Raw genomic sequence first — 17,548 nt, 5'->3', positions numbered from 1 at the left:
GCTCGAAGCGAATAGCGATTTCAAATAAATTCAAATCGAATTAGAATACTACGAATCACATATTAAATGAAAAAATGAACATATTTGTCATGACCAAACTAACCTGCACAATATTTTTTAAAACTGAAACAAAGCATGTGCAGATGTCCTTTTTGGTTCAAAGCGAAGTGGAAGAAACTTTGAATAGTACAGGATGTGACTTTCGGTAGAATGCAAGTGATAACCTGTAAAATGCGTTACATTTTAAGATTTACTGTACTTGAAGCATATAAGCCGGTATAACAAGCTTTTAAACTTAAAAAATAATGAATCGATGTGAGGGTAATAGGTTCATTTAACCTTGAAATGGGGCTTCGCGGCAGTGTGCATTTTTTCTGGAAAGGTGTATGCACGGTATAGCATCGCTCCACTGCAGTGAAGCCACCTTTACAGGGTGGTTACATGCGGAATATTTATTGGAAATTTCCAGTAATTTAAATTCGAATACGGTAATATTTGTTCGAAGTGCTCGTATATTCATACAAGCCTAAAAATTTCCCATGTAGAGAATCGGAGCCTGAAGGAAATATTCATGTACACTAATGTACATTAATGCATGGCCAGAGTTCACGCAGCTGCAGTTGCAGATAACGTTGAAGTTATTTTGAATGGTTTGAAATTTTTTTTTAAATGGTCGTTTTTGCCACCCTTTTAAAGGACCCCTGACAGCGAAATTTTTGTTGGTGACTTTTTGGCTGTAATTTGTAGCTTTGTGTCTGGTAATCTCTAAATTAAATCGTAAATGCTCTAGCGTATCGTACAACTAATTCTAGCGTAGTTAATTGTGACCATTTTAGCATCACTTCAAAACGCCCGCCTAAAAACCACAAGAAACTGGCCCCATGCGGGGGAGGCCCCATGCAGGCCCCATGCGGGGGAGCAGTGCACTCAAGCTGTGGGTGTGGGTGCCTCCCTATGGGTTAAACCTGTTAAGCGCGTGTCCCCTCACTACCTCAACAACAGAGCCAGAGGGGTGCGGAACAATAGGCCTCACCGTCCTATTGTGCACCGTCCTATTGTGCACCGTCACAGGGGGCCTCTATCTAGGTCATACCAGGATGTCGCAAGGTGCAGCCAACTCAAGTGAGCACTCACGCTTACTTTAAAACCAAATTAAGATATCTTAAAGGCAATGTTCGTCACTAATAATCGGTCAGATGTGCCCCCGTATACAGGAAAGTCAAACAACACAAAGATCTCGAGGTTTCAATTTTGGTGTCAGGGGTCCTTTAAGAACTTTCTGCAATTGAAAAAGCGGTTGGCAACTGTACATAGCAAACCACGGTTTGTATTTCGGCTGTCAAATGCGTGTGTGGTTTCATTAAAAATGAGGCCAGTTTGGAGGAACCTGTGAGCCAGTCACAGTGCATTTGGTTTCTTTTATTACACGGCAGTACGCATGTGTGCTCTTAAGGTGAATTAAATTAGGCATAGTTGTTGTCTGGTGTCCGGATGTCGTCGATCTTCAGGATCATCTTGACAAGCTGGGTAGCCAAGCTGATCTGTTGTTTCTTGCTCGTCAGGGTCTCAATCACGTGCTGCTCTTTCATGTCTGTCAAAGAAAAGTTATGCATCATAAAGCACGGAGACTGCAACGCTGATTATTCCAGCAATGCAGTGCAAGCACACTGAACTTTTATAAAGTCAGCTCAGCAAGCTTAAGGGGGGACGTGGCTTTCGGTACCAACTTTCTTATTTCTTCATGGATTTTGATGAAAATTGGCACACTTATTTGAAATGTTTTTGTAATGCTACTGTAGAAATTTCATGAATATATCTTTACAACTTTTTGATGTACAATATATTTTGCCTTCTGCTCTTGTTCCGTGTCTGACTCGCTTAAAAAATGCGATAGGAAACTCGTTCAAAGTGCTATGCATTCTAAGATGTCTGATTGCGGGCGTGACATTCTTAGATTTTTTTATTTGCAACAAAATTTTTTTAGTTTTCATTTTTCATGAGGTGACTGTGCAACAGGCAACGAGGCTTTGTGCAACTCGTCAAATAGCTAATTATCAAAAGGCCATACTGAAAAAGCAAGAATGTCACGCCCTGAACTGTGCTTCAAGGAATATAGAACAAAAAACGGAACTGAAATAGACCCAGCGGTCAGTGAGAAATCAGCGGAACAAGCGAAGCAGGAAGCAAGAAAAGTCGTTTTGAGAAAACGGCTTTTAAAGTTGTACCAACGATATTACTTCATCAAAAGGCACTGGGCTCATAATATTTTGAGTCCTTCGTAATGTGCAGTTTCTTGAGTGCCCTGTCTTTAGTTTGAGGTGCCTTGCTTCTCTAAAACACAAGAAGATTGTGATCTTTAATGTGTTTTATAAGGTTGGACCTCCTGCACATGTGGCCTTTCATCTGTTGTGCCTTTGTTTTCTTTCTTTTTTCTTAAAATCCTTTTCTGACATACAAAGAACATGTAGCATGAATGTTAAATGAAGTTATGAAGTGGTGTAATAGACATGACAAAAAACAAGATATTGTAATGCAAGTAGGTCATGTACTATGATGATTTGCCAGCTTTCTTGTATTCATGCTCTCATTAACATAATTAACAGTCTTGATTGCAATTGATCATTGAATCATTTTTATAGGATACTAAGAGGAGCTCTCATCATGACAACCTATCCCTTCCTCCTAAATAACGGGCAGTTATGGCCAAGACATTGGTGGAATAGGAATTCCTTAGCAGTTTATTCAAGACGCGAACTGGGCAGATATGAATTCATCTCCCTGTTTCACTCGTCAAGCTAATTTGTAAACCTCGCCTGCGATGCGCTTCATCATTCACCCGGTCGCGGACACGGTTTTCTGCGAGGCTTTTATTTTTTCAGATTATTCATGAGCGCTTACGGTGATACCAAGCACGGCCCCAAGCGCGCCTAAATTGCATCACCAGTGCTTTATTTCACCTCTAAGTGCTCGGCCGCATAGTCCAGGAAGTCGGCACGCGATGTGCTGGGTGGCGGCATTCGGTGACGATGCGCAATATGCCTAGGTGCGGCGACGAAAAATATGCGCGCAACGTGTTTGGCCTCGCATTTTGGGACGCCGACGCGCGCCCGCGGCGCGACGAGCTTGGCCGTGGGGTCCGCTGCCGATGCGTAAAATGACCATCCGCTTTACCGAGGAGCCGGCGGGGGAAGCGCTTCGTTCCTTGCGAAGAAGCACACTGCCGCGAGTCCACTAACGCGTTGTTCTTGCCCGCAAAGTTCGAGGTTCGTCTCGCGTGCCGACGCCGTGAGCGGAGTTAGGCCTAGTGACGACTCCGAGCAGTAGACGCGCCGGCCGCGGTGCCCGATGTTTCAAAGTACGTAATGCGTGGTCGCGAGTACAAAGAGTCGTCCTGCGATCACCTTCGTCACGACGTCCGAAGTGCGCATAAGCAGAACCTCCAACCACGGATCCGACGAGTCAACGCTAGAGTCGGTCCGAGACGTGCGTTTGCGATGTTCGCTACGAGTGCGGCGCGCCATCGTAATCCCACCGAGCTTCCGCTAGTAGCTCCAAACTAAAACGTAGTTCTTGTTCAAAGTTATCGTCGAGCCGTGAACAGAGAGCGATTGCGAATACGCCACGAAGTAGCGCGACTTTCGACAGCCGTGAGCTCGAGACGCACGAGCTGCAGACGACGATCTCCCGGAGCGAGCATCGGACCAATGGCGAGGCGCGCTGGGGCAACATGGCGGACGCGGCCAATCGGAGGCCTCGAAACGACCTTCGAACATTTGCTTTTTGTGCGCTTGTTTTCGAAGGGAGGAGCCAGCTGCGGCGGGGAATTTGAAGACGGAGAAATGCGCTTTCCGATGAGCCCAAGATATCGGCGCCCGGTGGCGTCGTTGCGGAGCTATGATTTTTTGAAAATCAGTGTTTTTTTGCGATTTCCCCAATAATTTTCGCCACCTCGGCAGGCGCAACAATTTTTTTATAGCACTTCTACGCGGTTTTCGGTGAAGATATTTTGGAATCTGATAGAAAAGGGGCTACAGAAACTGAAAATGTGATTTTCAAAAAATCGATTTTTTTGCCATTTTTCGCGATACGAAAGCCGCATCCCCCCTTAATGAACAGCACATTATCTTCAAGAGCAGAAGCGCAGAGAGCTATGCAGTATGTGTATGATGCACATGCAACAGCACCATGTTACGCATGCTTTATGAAAGAAAGAAAGGAGTGAAGCAGTAGCACTGACCGTTCGTGCCCTTGCCGAGACAGTCAATGCCAAGGCAGGGGTTGTTCTCTTGGGCTTGACGTGCCTTCACCTCAGTCAGGGTCTCAATGGGTGGGAGGCCGGAGTTCTCAGCCAAGGCGAGTGGCACGCTCTCCAGGGCATCCGCAAAGGCCCGGAACGGGTACTGCTCCAGCGTCGATATCTGAATGCAATGTATGCAGTTACCTTCTGGTACCTGTGCATCTTGACAATTTCATGCAACTGTCATCAACACACTTTTTGCATAAAGATTGTGCTTCACGGGCCCAACCACGCTGCACGAACTGTGGTGGACCTCATCCAGCATCGGACGGACTGTGTCCAAAGAAGGCTGCTACACTTTCATCCGTAAATCCGTAAGTTAAGGGATTTAATTTCTTGAAAATGCATAGTGGCTTACAAGTGATGCCAAAGCAGACAGTTTTGACTCAATTACAACCACCTCTTTTTTTTTAGTCAGTACCGAAGCATTCTTGCATTCTGTTTGAACAAATATAACGTTGATAAATAGTTATCTACAATTACTTTCAAGCCTTCGTGCTCTTTCATGCATTATCACGCACGCTTATGGCAGAACTGGTAAATAAGCCTCTCTATTTACACTCACAGGTTCGACAACACGTTAAAGATTTGGTCTGTGCGTGAATACATACGGGCCAAATGGTTGCTTTTGGCACCAGCTTGTGATTAAATAGCTCTCTTTTGTCGTCATTTCTAGTGATAATTCACATTAGGCAGTTCTCTCCTAGACATTCAATGAATTTGAAACAATTTTCGGAAGTAACATCACCACCAGGGGCATAGTCAAGGGGGGGGGGGGGGTTGGGGGGGGTTCAACCCCCCCCCCCCCGAAATTTTTCAATTTTGCTTGCGCATATATACACGCACACATACAAACGCACGTACGAACATACATAAAGTATGGTTGAACCCCCCCCCGAAAAAAATTTCTGGCTACGCCCCTGATCACCACCTAGCTTTTTTTTTTCCTTTACACTGACTGCTGACAGACATCTGACCTTTGAAACAAGGCTGCAATTTAGCAAGTTAGTTTTGTTCGATATTGTGCAGTGGAAGTTGTGGGTCAGTGGCCAGGATCATTCAAAGGTGACCAAGGCGTGGCCGCCCACTCAGAGGACCTGAATGGGCTTCCTTGCCTGGCGGCACACCTCCTAGAATGGATTAGGCTGTCATCATTCCACAATACATGGTATCCAGCTGCACTTTGCCAGAGCGGTAGCGCTGCAAGCTCACCTTGTCTGCCTCTGCTCCAACGGCCAGAGAACAAGAGATCTCGGCAGCCCCGCCACCGTAGACAATGCGGTTGTCCTTCACAAGGTTCCGGATGACGCACAGAGCATCGTGCAGACTACGCTTGGCCTCCTCGACAATCTGCAAACGAGGCAAAAGCATAGTGCTCAACACAAAAGCAGTTTATCATACAGGCACCATGCCCACTTTTTAACAAGTGCTTATAATCCTAAGGCACGAATGAAAATCTGTCTTCTCAAAGAGCATCTGCACACCCAACGTTTGTTTTGCTGGCAATACTTTGCTTGCACTTCAACGTCGTTCAGAAAGCACCTAAGAGCACCTGCTCCAGTGCTCAGTGTTGTTTACGTTGCAGAGCTCACGTGCTTCCTAAGCAATTCAAGGTGACCAAAACAGCATAAACAAATCAACTGATTGCTAGAGACTGCACTGAGCAGCCTACGGTAATGAAAACTGCACAGAGCGGCTTGACTGTAACTGCAATGCCACTGTATCATGCACATACACCAGTGGCTACAGCTAGGGCTGTTTTTTTTTATGAGACACCACAGTGTTATTCATATAAAGGTACATTCCACCCCCACTGGAATGCAGCTTCTGTTAGTTGCCATCCAACCCACAACCTCATGCCTAGCAGCAAAGCACCATAGCCAAAGAGGAAGTACGGTTGCTATGCCCACAGACCTAGGAAGCAGAGCCATACAACGAGAGACGCAATGACAGCAAACACAGTCTTGTTGGAGAGTGTTTGACATCTTTGCTAGGTTACGCTAACAGACAACTGTCTTACAGGCATTTGTGCATTTCTCCCTTATCACCCCAAGCTTCAAACTCGACAAGTCCTACACTTCAGAAAGAGCGTGTCCCGTCCGCATCAGTGTGCACGGCTCAAAAGTGAAGCCGGACCATGGTTCGGGACGGAAGGTTTATGTTGCACCCATTGCATAATGCGCAGCAGTATTGATGAAAAGCTGCTGCGCAGTCCTATAGGTGCGTCAGCTTGATAAAAGAACCAAACTAGATGGCACAAAAAATACACTTTTCTCTAATCACCTTTGCATTTATTTCATTAAAGGGATGGTGCCATCAAATTTCGAGGCTATAACAAGCCTGTTGTGGGTTTCCTCTGTATGCAAGGACACTCCACACGAAGGGTCGGACACAGCAAACGTTTAGAATATATTTTAATTCACTTCCAAAGTGTACCTAAATGCCCATTCTCCCAATCAAAACCCATCGCTAGCGCGCCAACACTGACGTAGATCTGTAGGATGGACAACGAAAGTTGTAGTGACGTCACACCAGATCTGCTGTAGTGACGTGAGTGACCTGCGGACCTCCGCAACGTACGTACCGGCTGTAGTGAACTAGAATATATTCTAGTTCACTATAGTACCGGCAAAGCATCGGTTGCTACATCACTCGCCGAGTTTCGATCGTTTTCTGGGTAAGTGTGTCACAGCCATGTGTGATCACGTGACCACGCCTCCTACACTTCTACGTCACTGCCCCACCTCGGCGCCCAGAAACCGAAACCGAAAGTTGTCCACATCAAAAGACGATATTAAATTATTTAGCGAGAATACATGAATCTTGGTGCGTGCATCGTTCTTCCTGGAGCTATAGGAAACGCTTGCAGCAAAGAACGCGCAAGCCACAAACATGGTGGCACCACCCCTTTAACATAGAAATGCGTGCTCCGCATGATGCACGCAGAGCTTGAACATTTTTACATGATCTGCAAAATTTTCACAGCTCCATGACAACATTTTACAGAACTGTGATAATGACATCACAAAGGCAGGAAGTTATCCTGATGGTACTGCTTCTCTGATGACTTCACAGGACCCCATGACATCCACAAATGAATACATGCGGCACGGGTAGCTCACCATCTTGTTGCCTCCTCGTATGAAGACTGTGACAGCCCGAGAGTTGGGGCACTCTTCTATGACCAGCATGCGGTCCTTTGTCGTACCGAAGGACAGCTCTCGGACCACTCCGGCAGATCCCAACTTGTCGGCAGTCAGCTCAGAGAACCGTGGCACAATGCGACCACCGGTCGCAATGGCAATCAACTACAAAACAGAGAACCATCGCAAATAAGTTTTGGTAAAAGGTTCCACAAACCAAAAAGACATCTTTTCTGTTACGTTTTAAGATTCAAAACCATCCCACCATTCCTTCATGGAGATTAATTTTGAACACTGCACTTTTTCATTCGAGTTTTCAAACTGAACACCATGATGAATTTGCGGGCAACCTCTCCATAGTGTTTTTATTTTTCGTCCATGAAAATGGGCGGAAAAGCTGGTTCTGCCGGCACATGAACCCACAACCTCCCCATTACGCATGCAGTGCACTACTGACTGTTTTACTGCAGCAGCTATTGCTCCAGTTTACTTTCTTGGGAACCTATGTATGTGTAACGCTGGGAGTGCTAGCCAGTGCCACACATGGCCGTGAATGTAGAACATTTTCTTGGCAGATGGAGTCATGTGGTATGTGAACTTTAAGACTTTTTCACTGTCAATCTTCATTTCCCTACATACAATAATCACAACGCTTCAATAAAAAACAAGTAACATTATCAAAGCTTTCGTTGGTTCGATTACAGCTGAACCCCTTTATGAGAGACACGCACCTGGGAGTAGTTCTTGTCCCTTATATGAGGTGTCTGTTACAAGCAGGGTACTGAATTCTCATTTTCTGATCAACCCCTATTTTGATGTTGGGCGCAGTTGGCTCTTACATAAGTGTCTCTCATAAAGGGGTTCAACTGTGCCTGTTGACTATAGAACGATTCCCCTTCTTTTCAGGAGCTTGCTCCTTATGCTCGGGGCTTGTCCATCGCCGTAGCCACTAGTTCTCATTGCTCAACACAGGTAAAGTATAACCATCTCAGCGCACGCTCGCACGAAAGAGAAGTCTTCTTCCTATTGTTCTTCGAGCACCTTGATGATGACATTAAAGCAGGCAAAACCACATATAGCATAGCCAACTGTAGCATGCGGTGCTCGCTCTAGTTTGACAGGAGACCACTAGAGGGCCACAACTGCGCGCTTCCTCTCTCTTTCGACAGTCAGTCAGTGCGCTTTGATACTAATAGCATGAATGAAGAAGACAAGGCGGCGGAACAGAGGGCTTGCAAGGCAGTAGCAGATCGGGCTCGCTGCTAAGACCCTGCGGTGAGAGCTCACGAGGCCGAAGAGAGACCTCAGCGTCATGCGGACCCTGAGATACAAGCTCGCGAAGCCGAAGCAGTGCGGAAGCAGCGGCAAGAGAACCTCGAAGAGGTACGGGCGCGAGATGCAGCGGCCAAGCGCCAAAAGCGATCACTACTTGAAGTTGATCGTGCTGACGCGCGCTTCAAGCGCAATTCCCTGGATCACACGTTCGGCCACAGCTGCAAGGTCTGCGACCGCTTGTGGTTCGACAACAACCTGACCACAATCGCTACTATAACAACGTGTCAAGCCTTTATATGACAGAGGAATTGTACGGAGCATTCACGGTTTACCCAGTTATCTCCGAGCAAGCTCCTCTAACATCATTCACTTCGTGGATATGGTGGGGATTTTTTTTGTTCAACATAGCCCACATTATTATCGCAAGTTCCCTAAATAAGAACCAACCTCAATTTCAGGGCCTCCAACCCAGCGCACAGCCGGCAGCTGCTTCTGCAGTAGCAGGTGATTGGCCTCATCGTCAAAGCCCCACTGGCAGATGACCAGGTTGGCGCCGGCAGCCTTCACTTGGTCCACCATCTGCTCAAACTGCTCTCGCTCGTAAGTCCTCAAGGCCTCAAACTCCTCAGCCGAAGTCACGTCCAACTTATGCTTGGTCTTGGGCTTGGGTGGTTCAAACGGGCACGTCAGGATGGCCAGCTTTGCGTTGCGCACTTCCTGCGGATTAACAGTGCACAACACCTTTCATTCTATCTGCTTAACCCCTTTCCCGTAAACAGACAAGTGCAGCTCGTCCACTTGATAAAAAAACTTTTCATCGTCAGAATGCTGAAAATTTCTAACAGCATTTTTGTTTCTGTTAATTATTAGCAGGTAGCCGGCCTTTTTTTTCATGAGTAAATAACAAATTTCATTATGCTAGCTTCATTTCGTATGTGCTTCAGTATATTTTTCAACAGCAAAAACTTGCTTTTAAGTAGAGAAATATTCAATACGAACTCTAAAAACATTTTAACAAGAAAACTTCACAGAATAGAAAAATCGCTAACGGGCTAATACTAGGGGTGTGCGAATATTCGAAATTTCGAATATTATTCAAATAGTGTTTGCTATTCGATTCAATTCGCACTGGAATTTTACTATTCGAACTATTCGAACTTCCCAAAAACAAGTACAGTCAACGTCAGATTGAAAGTGACTCCTTCAGATTTTCGATATGCTTCACCTAATTACACTCTCGTATTGCGGCAAAGCTGCCTCTCAAGCTCCGTTACAGTCGAACTTTGCCAAGACAGTCAACGTCAGATTGGAAGTGGTCCCTAGATTTTCAATATGCTTCACCTCATCACACCCCGGCATTGCGGCAAAGCTGCCTTTCAAGCTCCGTTACAGTCGATCTTTGCCAAGACACAGTCAACGTCCGATAGGAAGTGGTCCCTAGATTTTCAGTATGCTTCACCTCATCACACCCCGGCATTGCGGCAAAGCTGCCTTTCAAGCTCCGTTACAGTCGATCTTTGCCAAGACACAGTCAACGTCCGATAGGAAGTGGTCCCTAGATTTTCAGTATGCTTCACCTCATCACACCTCGGTATTGCGGCAAAGCTGCCTTTCAAGCTCCGTTACGGTCGAACTTTGCCAAGACACAGTCAACGTCCGATTGGAAGTGGTCCCTAGATTTTCAATATGCTTCACTTCATCCCACCCCGGTATTGCGGCAAAACTGCCTTTCAAGCTCCGCTACGGTCGCAAATGTATTAACTCAAGAAAACGCTGGTTCCAACATAGAGATGAAAGATGTGGCAGAGGTGGGGGCTCAATTAATGCTGTTTTGGACCTGAAATTTGGGCAGGAAGTACAAACAATTGGAAGCCGAAGCTTTTTAGCATCCGAAATTTCAGGTGTTCTTACATATCGACGTCCACGAGGCAGATTTGGAACTCCGGACTTGAAGGGAGCACACCCTTGTCCGCCACATCAGTTGGGCTTCCATAAAAGTTGAAAGAGGAGGAGAGGCTGAGGAAGGAAATGGCATCTTTGCCCATCACGTTGTAAAGTGTTGTCGGCAACACTTTGGTTGCAAGAACTTTGGTTGCACCAAATCATGTACATAAATACAATTCGGCCTCTACATTGCCTCATTCTTGATAAGACAACTGTGAAACACCACCCCGCCAGTGCTTCATAACCTAGCGAAAAGAAACACTTTCATGTTGCTATCTCATAAGAATATGTTTAGGAATCCTCTCCAACATTTTTTTTTGAAATTTCACTTCGAAGTATTCGAGAAACATTCTAGAAATATTCGAGAAATATTCGAAAAATATTCGATTCGATTCGCACTCACACTTTAATATTCGAATTCGCTTCGCACCCAAAATTTTGCTATTCGCACAGCTCTTGTTAATACAGTATGTTACTCACTGAGAATGCCGCAAAGATATATGCTGGAGATTAAGCAGCACACATAGGAAAGAAATTCAATAGAATATCTATGTATGTTCTAGATGAAATGGATGTCAAAGAACGAAAAAGAATGTCGAGGTAGACGCCCACTCATCTAATTCAGCAACAATTGCCGCACAAACCACATGGCCAAGGGTGAGAAGTTTACCTTCGGCATCTGAGGATGGCTGAAGTCCTTGTCGACAAGCACACCTCGGACCAGCAATGAGTCCTCCAGCTTGCCGCCTTCTTTGCCTTCCACTTTGATCAGCTCAAAGTTGACGTCGCCGCGGTCCAGCTGGGCCACCGAGAGCACGGCTTCCACGGCGATCTCGGCAAACTGCCGGTGACACTTGTTCACGATCTTAGAGCCCAGCGTGGTCATGGCCGTCTGAATCAGGAACTCCTTGTCTTCCTTGGTGACAGAGAAGCTCTCGGCGACTTTGTCCAAGTGGGTTAGCGCACAGCGGGCAGCCATCTCGAAGCCATCGGCAATGCGGATCGGATGGATGCCCCGGTCCAGAAGCTGCTCTGCCTGTTCCAAAAGTGCTCCAGCCAGAACTGCCAAACACAGGGCACATCTTGTTAGTGTGTGGTTAAGTTGGTGACAAATTGGAGACTTAAAGAATGCTACTGTAGCCTTTACGTGTTTGCTTCAGAGTGTAGCAATGTCAGACAAGGCACAATATATACCAACAGTGGCAGTACAGCTGAACCAAGATGAACTTTTCAAAACTACGTTTTTTTTTCGTGAGAAACTAGTATATGGGTTCCTTTAGAGGAGTACCGACAAAAAATTTTCAGCTGTATTTTGTTTTTTCGTCAAATGAAATGCCAAGCCCTCAATAGCCTAGAAAATGTACGAATAAGCATGATCATACCCCAAAAAGTTATTTACAACAAGCTTTTAAACGCTATTTTCAGTTCCTATTTTACCCTGGCGTCACGACCCTGTGTGAGCTTTTCGTTACGTGCTCGCACAAGGTGTCACATTTCCACGGTCACTCCGTGGCTCTGCTGGTTACACACAAGCAGCAATTTTGTATGTTATGGTTCAACATAACTAGCATCATCCTAACTAGCCATACTGGTGCGTGAAGTCTCCAGAATTGGTAGTACTGTAGCCCTGACGTCACGTTAGTGTTGACGTCAGTAGGTGTGCCATGCGAAAATTGATTTCAATGTCAAAATAAAACATCTATCAGAATTTCCTGAGCTTCACATTTGCTCAGAGCAGCCTCTGTATAAAGGATATTTATATGACGGAGTAAATTCAGCTTCAAAAATTGGTGTCAGTGCCCCTTTAAAGCGTCACACAATGGAAACTTTCACATTTCACGTTCAAATTACTTCAAAAGCACCTGTAGAGCCACTTATTTATCATGTGAAAAACCACAAAAGTTAAACCAATACGTGACGGCACAGTGCCAATACCAAGCCCCAGATATCTACCCTCCTGTCCATCACATTTTACAGAAAACTTTACAGAGATTTCGCTCAAACTTTCAAATCAAAATTGCTTCAAGTAAATGACACATTCTTAAATACCACTAACTTCCATCTGCATTTTTTATCTACCCTGACATGCACAATTGTGCCCACGGCACCCAAAGAAGATACGCAAACTTCCTTGCTGCTAGTAAATACTAAATACAGGATTATATGTGGTCCAACACATGCAAGACTGATGGAAAGCTGGAAAACTGCACAGATGTGGTAGCGATTACGCATAGTCAACATTAGCAATTGGAGTGTACGTGCTTTACACATACTGGCAAATGATCACAAAAGCATTTACCAGCAACAACCGAGCACGCTTCTACACTTTGATTTCACACGGGTGTTTGCCTTGGACAGGTATTACAAAATACCAGCCTGGACCAAACCGTGTACCTCTCAATGTGGTGTTATTTGAATACATATTGCACTTCATGGGGCTTCTTTATATATATATATGACTGACTTCTTCCCCACCATGCTACAGTTGCAGAATAGAATGAGAAAGCAGTATAGGTAATGACAGGCTAGTTACAACCCTTCTCTATGATTTCAGTATTAGGATATTGCTAGACAAATTAAGCAGGGTTATTTCCGTAAACCAGTTATGCATTTTTCACTGTAAACTTCAGTTTAATTGTAATGAACACTGACAAAAAACAGCTAATTAGTTCATAGCAGTACAGTATTATCTACACCCTAAAAGCTTACTCCCTTTGAGGTGTATTTGGTTCCAAAACAGTAAGGGACGCCACGAATGCCTTTCTTTGCGTTAATACTGCACAGCCTGTACTTCTGTCACAAACAGCGTGCATGCCATCAGCTTGACATGTCATTCAGGACAGGAAAGTGGTGGGCACCAAGTATTCAAGCAAGGAAATGTAAGCAAATAGATTATTGATGTGGGGCAAAAGGGCTCCCTGAAGGATGCAAGCTGTCTATAGAGTGCAAAAAAAGTAGTTTAAGCTGCCAGTTTCATTATTCGAATTTCAATCCAGAGTGCTGTTACACAACTAGGATGTCACAAAATTCAACTGCTCAAATTGTTAATCTTTCTTGCATCCCTTTTAAAAGGCATGCTACCTCCACGTGAGACTGAGCGAAGAAGTCACCACCAAAGTGGTATATCAACACTTCAACCACGAAACACTCGAGGACATCCAATACAGCCCTAATGAGCTTTATATATTGGTGCTTAGTGAAGTACGCCTTGATCACAAAATGCCAGTGGACAGCGACTCTCTTCCCCAGGTAGTAAGCAGCGTCATTACAGGTGACAGGACGGGGCAAAAAAGGGCCTTGACAGAGGGTACAGAGAAAACATTATGCTTATAACGTACCGCAGAATGCTGGCAAGCAAACGTTGCAAGCTTTTCAATCGAGGGAGGCAGGTATTACTCACCGACAACACCAGTGGTCCCATCGCCAATCTCATCATCTTGGGATTGAGATAGCTGGACCAGAAGCTTGGCTATCTGGTGCTCCACATCCATCATCTTCAAGATGGTTGCACCATCGTTCGTAACAGTAACATCACCGTCGGACGAAACCATCATCTTGTCGAGCCCTGCAATTAATTAAACTGCTTAGAGTTGTACGTCACAGTTTAGTGCCCTCTAACACAAGCTTTGTCCCCCTTGCATTCCTTGGCTTAACCCTTTGCGTTATGAAACCTTTATCCACCTCCCGTCCATTCCGGTCTGAAACTAAATAAAGAAAGCTAAGTAAGAGAAGTTCATACTCATTTAGAGATGGCGCATAATGCAATGGGAAAAACCGCACATGAATCAACCACAAAAGAGCTTGTCCAGCAGTGCCTGACCACGGATCACAAAGGGTTAAAAGGACCGACAACTACTCCTGAAAATTAGAGTATGTATATTATTATCTATCCTCGCTCTATTTTGTGCTGCTTACGAGCTCAAAGGAGTTGCACGGTGAGAAGTGGTGCAACCTTCGCGACGGACAGTGGAACATGTCAAGCCACGGCGCATGCGCAGCAAACTGCCGCGCTTATACAGGAACCGCTCTTGCGCTCACTGTTTGCAGCATGTGTTGTCACTTGTGTATACGACTTCACATTCACCGCAGACAGAAAAAGTCTGATTACAATGTTTCACAGCGTGTTCCATGTTACCAGTCCATGATAATAAAACACTCTCGCTTGTAAGCGTTCTGTTACGCTAAGTAGGCACCATAAAGATTGGTTGTCGGTCCCTTTAATTGTCCGTTGGTTTTGCTGGCTGTGCCTAACGAAGAAACAAGCCCTTCAAACAATTCCCCTTTCGTACTTTCATAGCGAGGGCTTTGTCCCGGAGGACTTGATGCCTTAGGTAGCATGCGTGGGTTTTAGCCAGCTGCCACCTTGCGAAAAGATCACGTGCCTCATGACGGCCTCTCGCAAAAAGGGGTGTGCCACACTCGTTGCCTTGGCTACGAGTAGCGCTGGCTAACACTCCCACGGATCAAATGCCTATACGTACCCAACAAAGTGAACGAGGAAGCGCCCTCCGTCATAGCTCAATCGGTACACCATCAGACACATAATTCAAGGTTGTGGGTTCGGATCCCACCGACAAAAGGGGTGTTTTTCGTCCAGTTCATTTCCTTTCAATTTAGTTCATAGTCATTACACTACAGTTAAAAACGACAAATAATGTCCCCTATGCATTCTTTGGTTTAATTGTCTGTTGGTTTCATTGGCTGCGTCAAACAAAAGAAACGAGCCCCTTGAACGATTCCCCTTTTGAACTGGAGCTTTGAGTATGTGGCACTGATTGCAAATAACATGATAAAGTGAAATAACAGGAAAGCTTAACTACGCATTGTTTTTAAGTTCGCCAACGTCCCCAGACGATTACCTTTTGGGCCCAATGATGTCTTGATGATGTTAGCCACGGCCTTGGCGGCCAGGATGTGCGACTGGAAAACAAAAGGTTAAGGTGAGGCATTAACTGATTGCCCTAAGGATGACACATTCCAGGATAAATCAGTGCCATCTATTTTCGAGATTTGACAAGTTATCTTGCAGATGAACAACATTAGAAGAGTACAGACACTCAAATCTAGTCTTACTCTAAGCATGTTAAAAGGAAGTCATACACAAAATGATTAGGCAGATTTAATTTTTTTTTGCCAATGAGGTACAAATTATAAATTTCAATTCCATATACGGTGGCAATGCGAGTGCCACTAATTAAGGCATCAGTAACCACCTGTGCTCATTGGTTTAACTGCTCACCATACCTGTTGGTTCACAACAATAGTGCCCGCTAAAACTGGTTCTACATATTAGCACAAAGTTCCACAATCGCACAAAACCAGAAAATATGCAACTAAGCCAGGTGTGTCTGGCCTTTCTAAACCACATGGCACATGTGTATCGCGATTTTCAATCTTCTGAACTTTCTTTTAAACCGAATACAGCCCCTACCTCTTTACAATCAGAAATGGTCATTTATTAGAACCAAGCTTTTCAGCTTTCAGCAATCGTTAACAATGTTTTTGAAAGCATTATTCGAACTGGCTTTATTTTGATGTGTTTTGACCAATGTTACTACCGTGGTAACGTTTTGAGAAAGTCCACTTCAAGTAGGCGTTAACTTATTTTTTCTTGAATTTTCAGACATCGACAGACCGTATTCGACCCTTTATAAAATGCCAGCATTGGGCTCACCGCGGTAACAACACGAGCGAGTGAGTAGGCGGCGACCGGTCGCAACGACTGTTCGTTGCCTTTTATGGGCAATTTTGATGTAGAACGTGTGAACGGACCGCAAGTACAAACATCGACTACCGCTATGCACGTAAGCAGAGACACGTTAACAAAGAACTTTATTTCGCATAAACACCAGAGTCAAGCTTCTCGAGTTTGTTGCTCTCAACCTTAAAAGGCGTGGGCACGAGCCTTTCGAAACAATGAATGGCAGTCTTTCAACGAGTTGCGATTCATAACAAGTTGTCTTACAGAAGACACGCGGCGAGACAGCAAACAGAACACCGTCCGAGTTTTCCAGGACGCATCCTTTATTCAAGTACCGAAGCAAAACAAATTAATTTGCTAAATGCGTAATGAAACTGACAGCGCAAGAATGCCTACCTTGAGTGCATCGACACCGGTGAGTCGCTTCTTTTTGTCTTGATCCTTGAGAATAATGAACGGTCTCCCGTACTCGTCGAACGTTAACGTTCCTAAAGAGTTCATTGCGATTTCCTCGGGTAAGAAAATTCGCAACGATTACGCCGGATTACACCGGATTGCTTAGTTTAACACAGCCTCATAAACAAGCAAACCACGACCCACAGTTCTTTCTAGTCGCTCAGTGTTGCCAAGTTCCGAGGGTAAAGTTGACGAAGTAACGAAATAACATGCGAAATAAGAGGTGGAGAAGCAGCTCCAAATAATGCCTAAAATTCATCAGTTTTTCTTTTAAAATCCTTAGATTTGTTCTACAAAATTTGATTTAGTAGAAGGGCGGTGTAACGAACGTGTTCTTCATGGTTTAGCCAGGTTTAGCTTTGCCCGAGCAAAATTTTCTTTTCTCGAAAATTGACGTCATGCATTGGCGCCAATTTTAAAGATCTTTGATTTGAGAAATAGGTAAAGTGAGCGTTCTCGGAGTTTATATTTTTCGGGGGAGGAAATTCGGCGTTTATCGGAGGTCATTTCTCGTAAATCTCCAATTTTCCAATGAAAATGCGTTGCTTAATTGTTGCTGATAATTCTGTTTTTCCATCCTTTCATTTTTCTCACTTCCTGTTCATTTACCCTGTTAATAAGGCTGTTGATGTGCACTGCTCTAAACTCGCCAAAGCGCACTTTTTTTTTTTTTTTTGGGGGGGGGGGGGGCAGGAGCTGGTCAAGCTGCTTCTCAGCTTTTTCGCCCAGGCC

At 44.9% G+C, this 17,548-nt stretch overlaps 1 protein-coding gene across 1 annotated transcript; it reads right to left on the bottom strand.

Annotated features, from left to right (window-relative positions):
• Positions 1–1,376: 1,376 nt before the first annotated feature.
• LOC119394180 (T-complex protein 1 subunit epsilon) lies at positions 1,377–16,997 on the bottom strand. Its single transcript, XM_037661443.2, has 9 exons — positions 16,757–16,997; positions 15,519–15,579; positions 14,060–14,224; positions 11,330–11,721; positions 9,163–9,432; positions 7,420–7,605; positions 5,510–5,647; positions 4,238–4,418; positions 1,377–1,591 (listed from the first exon to the last, which is right to left on the bottom strand). The coding sequence occupies exons 1-9, from the start codon at positions 16,859–16,861 to the stop codon at positions 1,464–1,466; spliced, it is 1,626 nt and encodes a 541-aa protein (XP_037517371.1). The 5' UTR covers positions 16,862–16,997; the 3' UTR covers positions 1,377–1,463.
• Positions 16,998–17,548: the final 551 nt, after the last annotated feature.

Source organism: Rhipicephalus sanguineus, chromosome 5 (assembly GCF_013339695.2).
Source record: "Rhipicephalus sanguineus isolate Rsan-2018 chromosome 5, BIME_Rsan_1.4, whole genome shotgun sequence".
NCBI lineage: Eukaryota > Metazoa > Arthropoda > Arachnida > Ixodida > Ixodidae > Rhipicephalus > Rhipicephalus sanguineus.
This window is presented reverse-complemented; position numbering and strand designations above follow the sequence as displayed.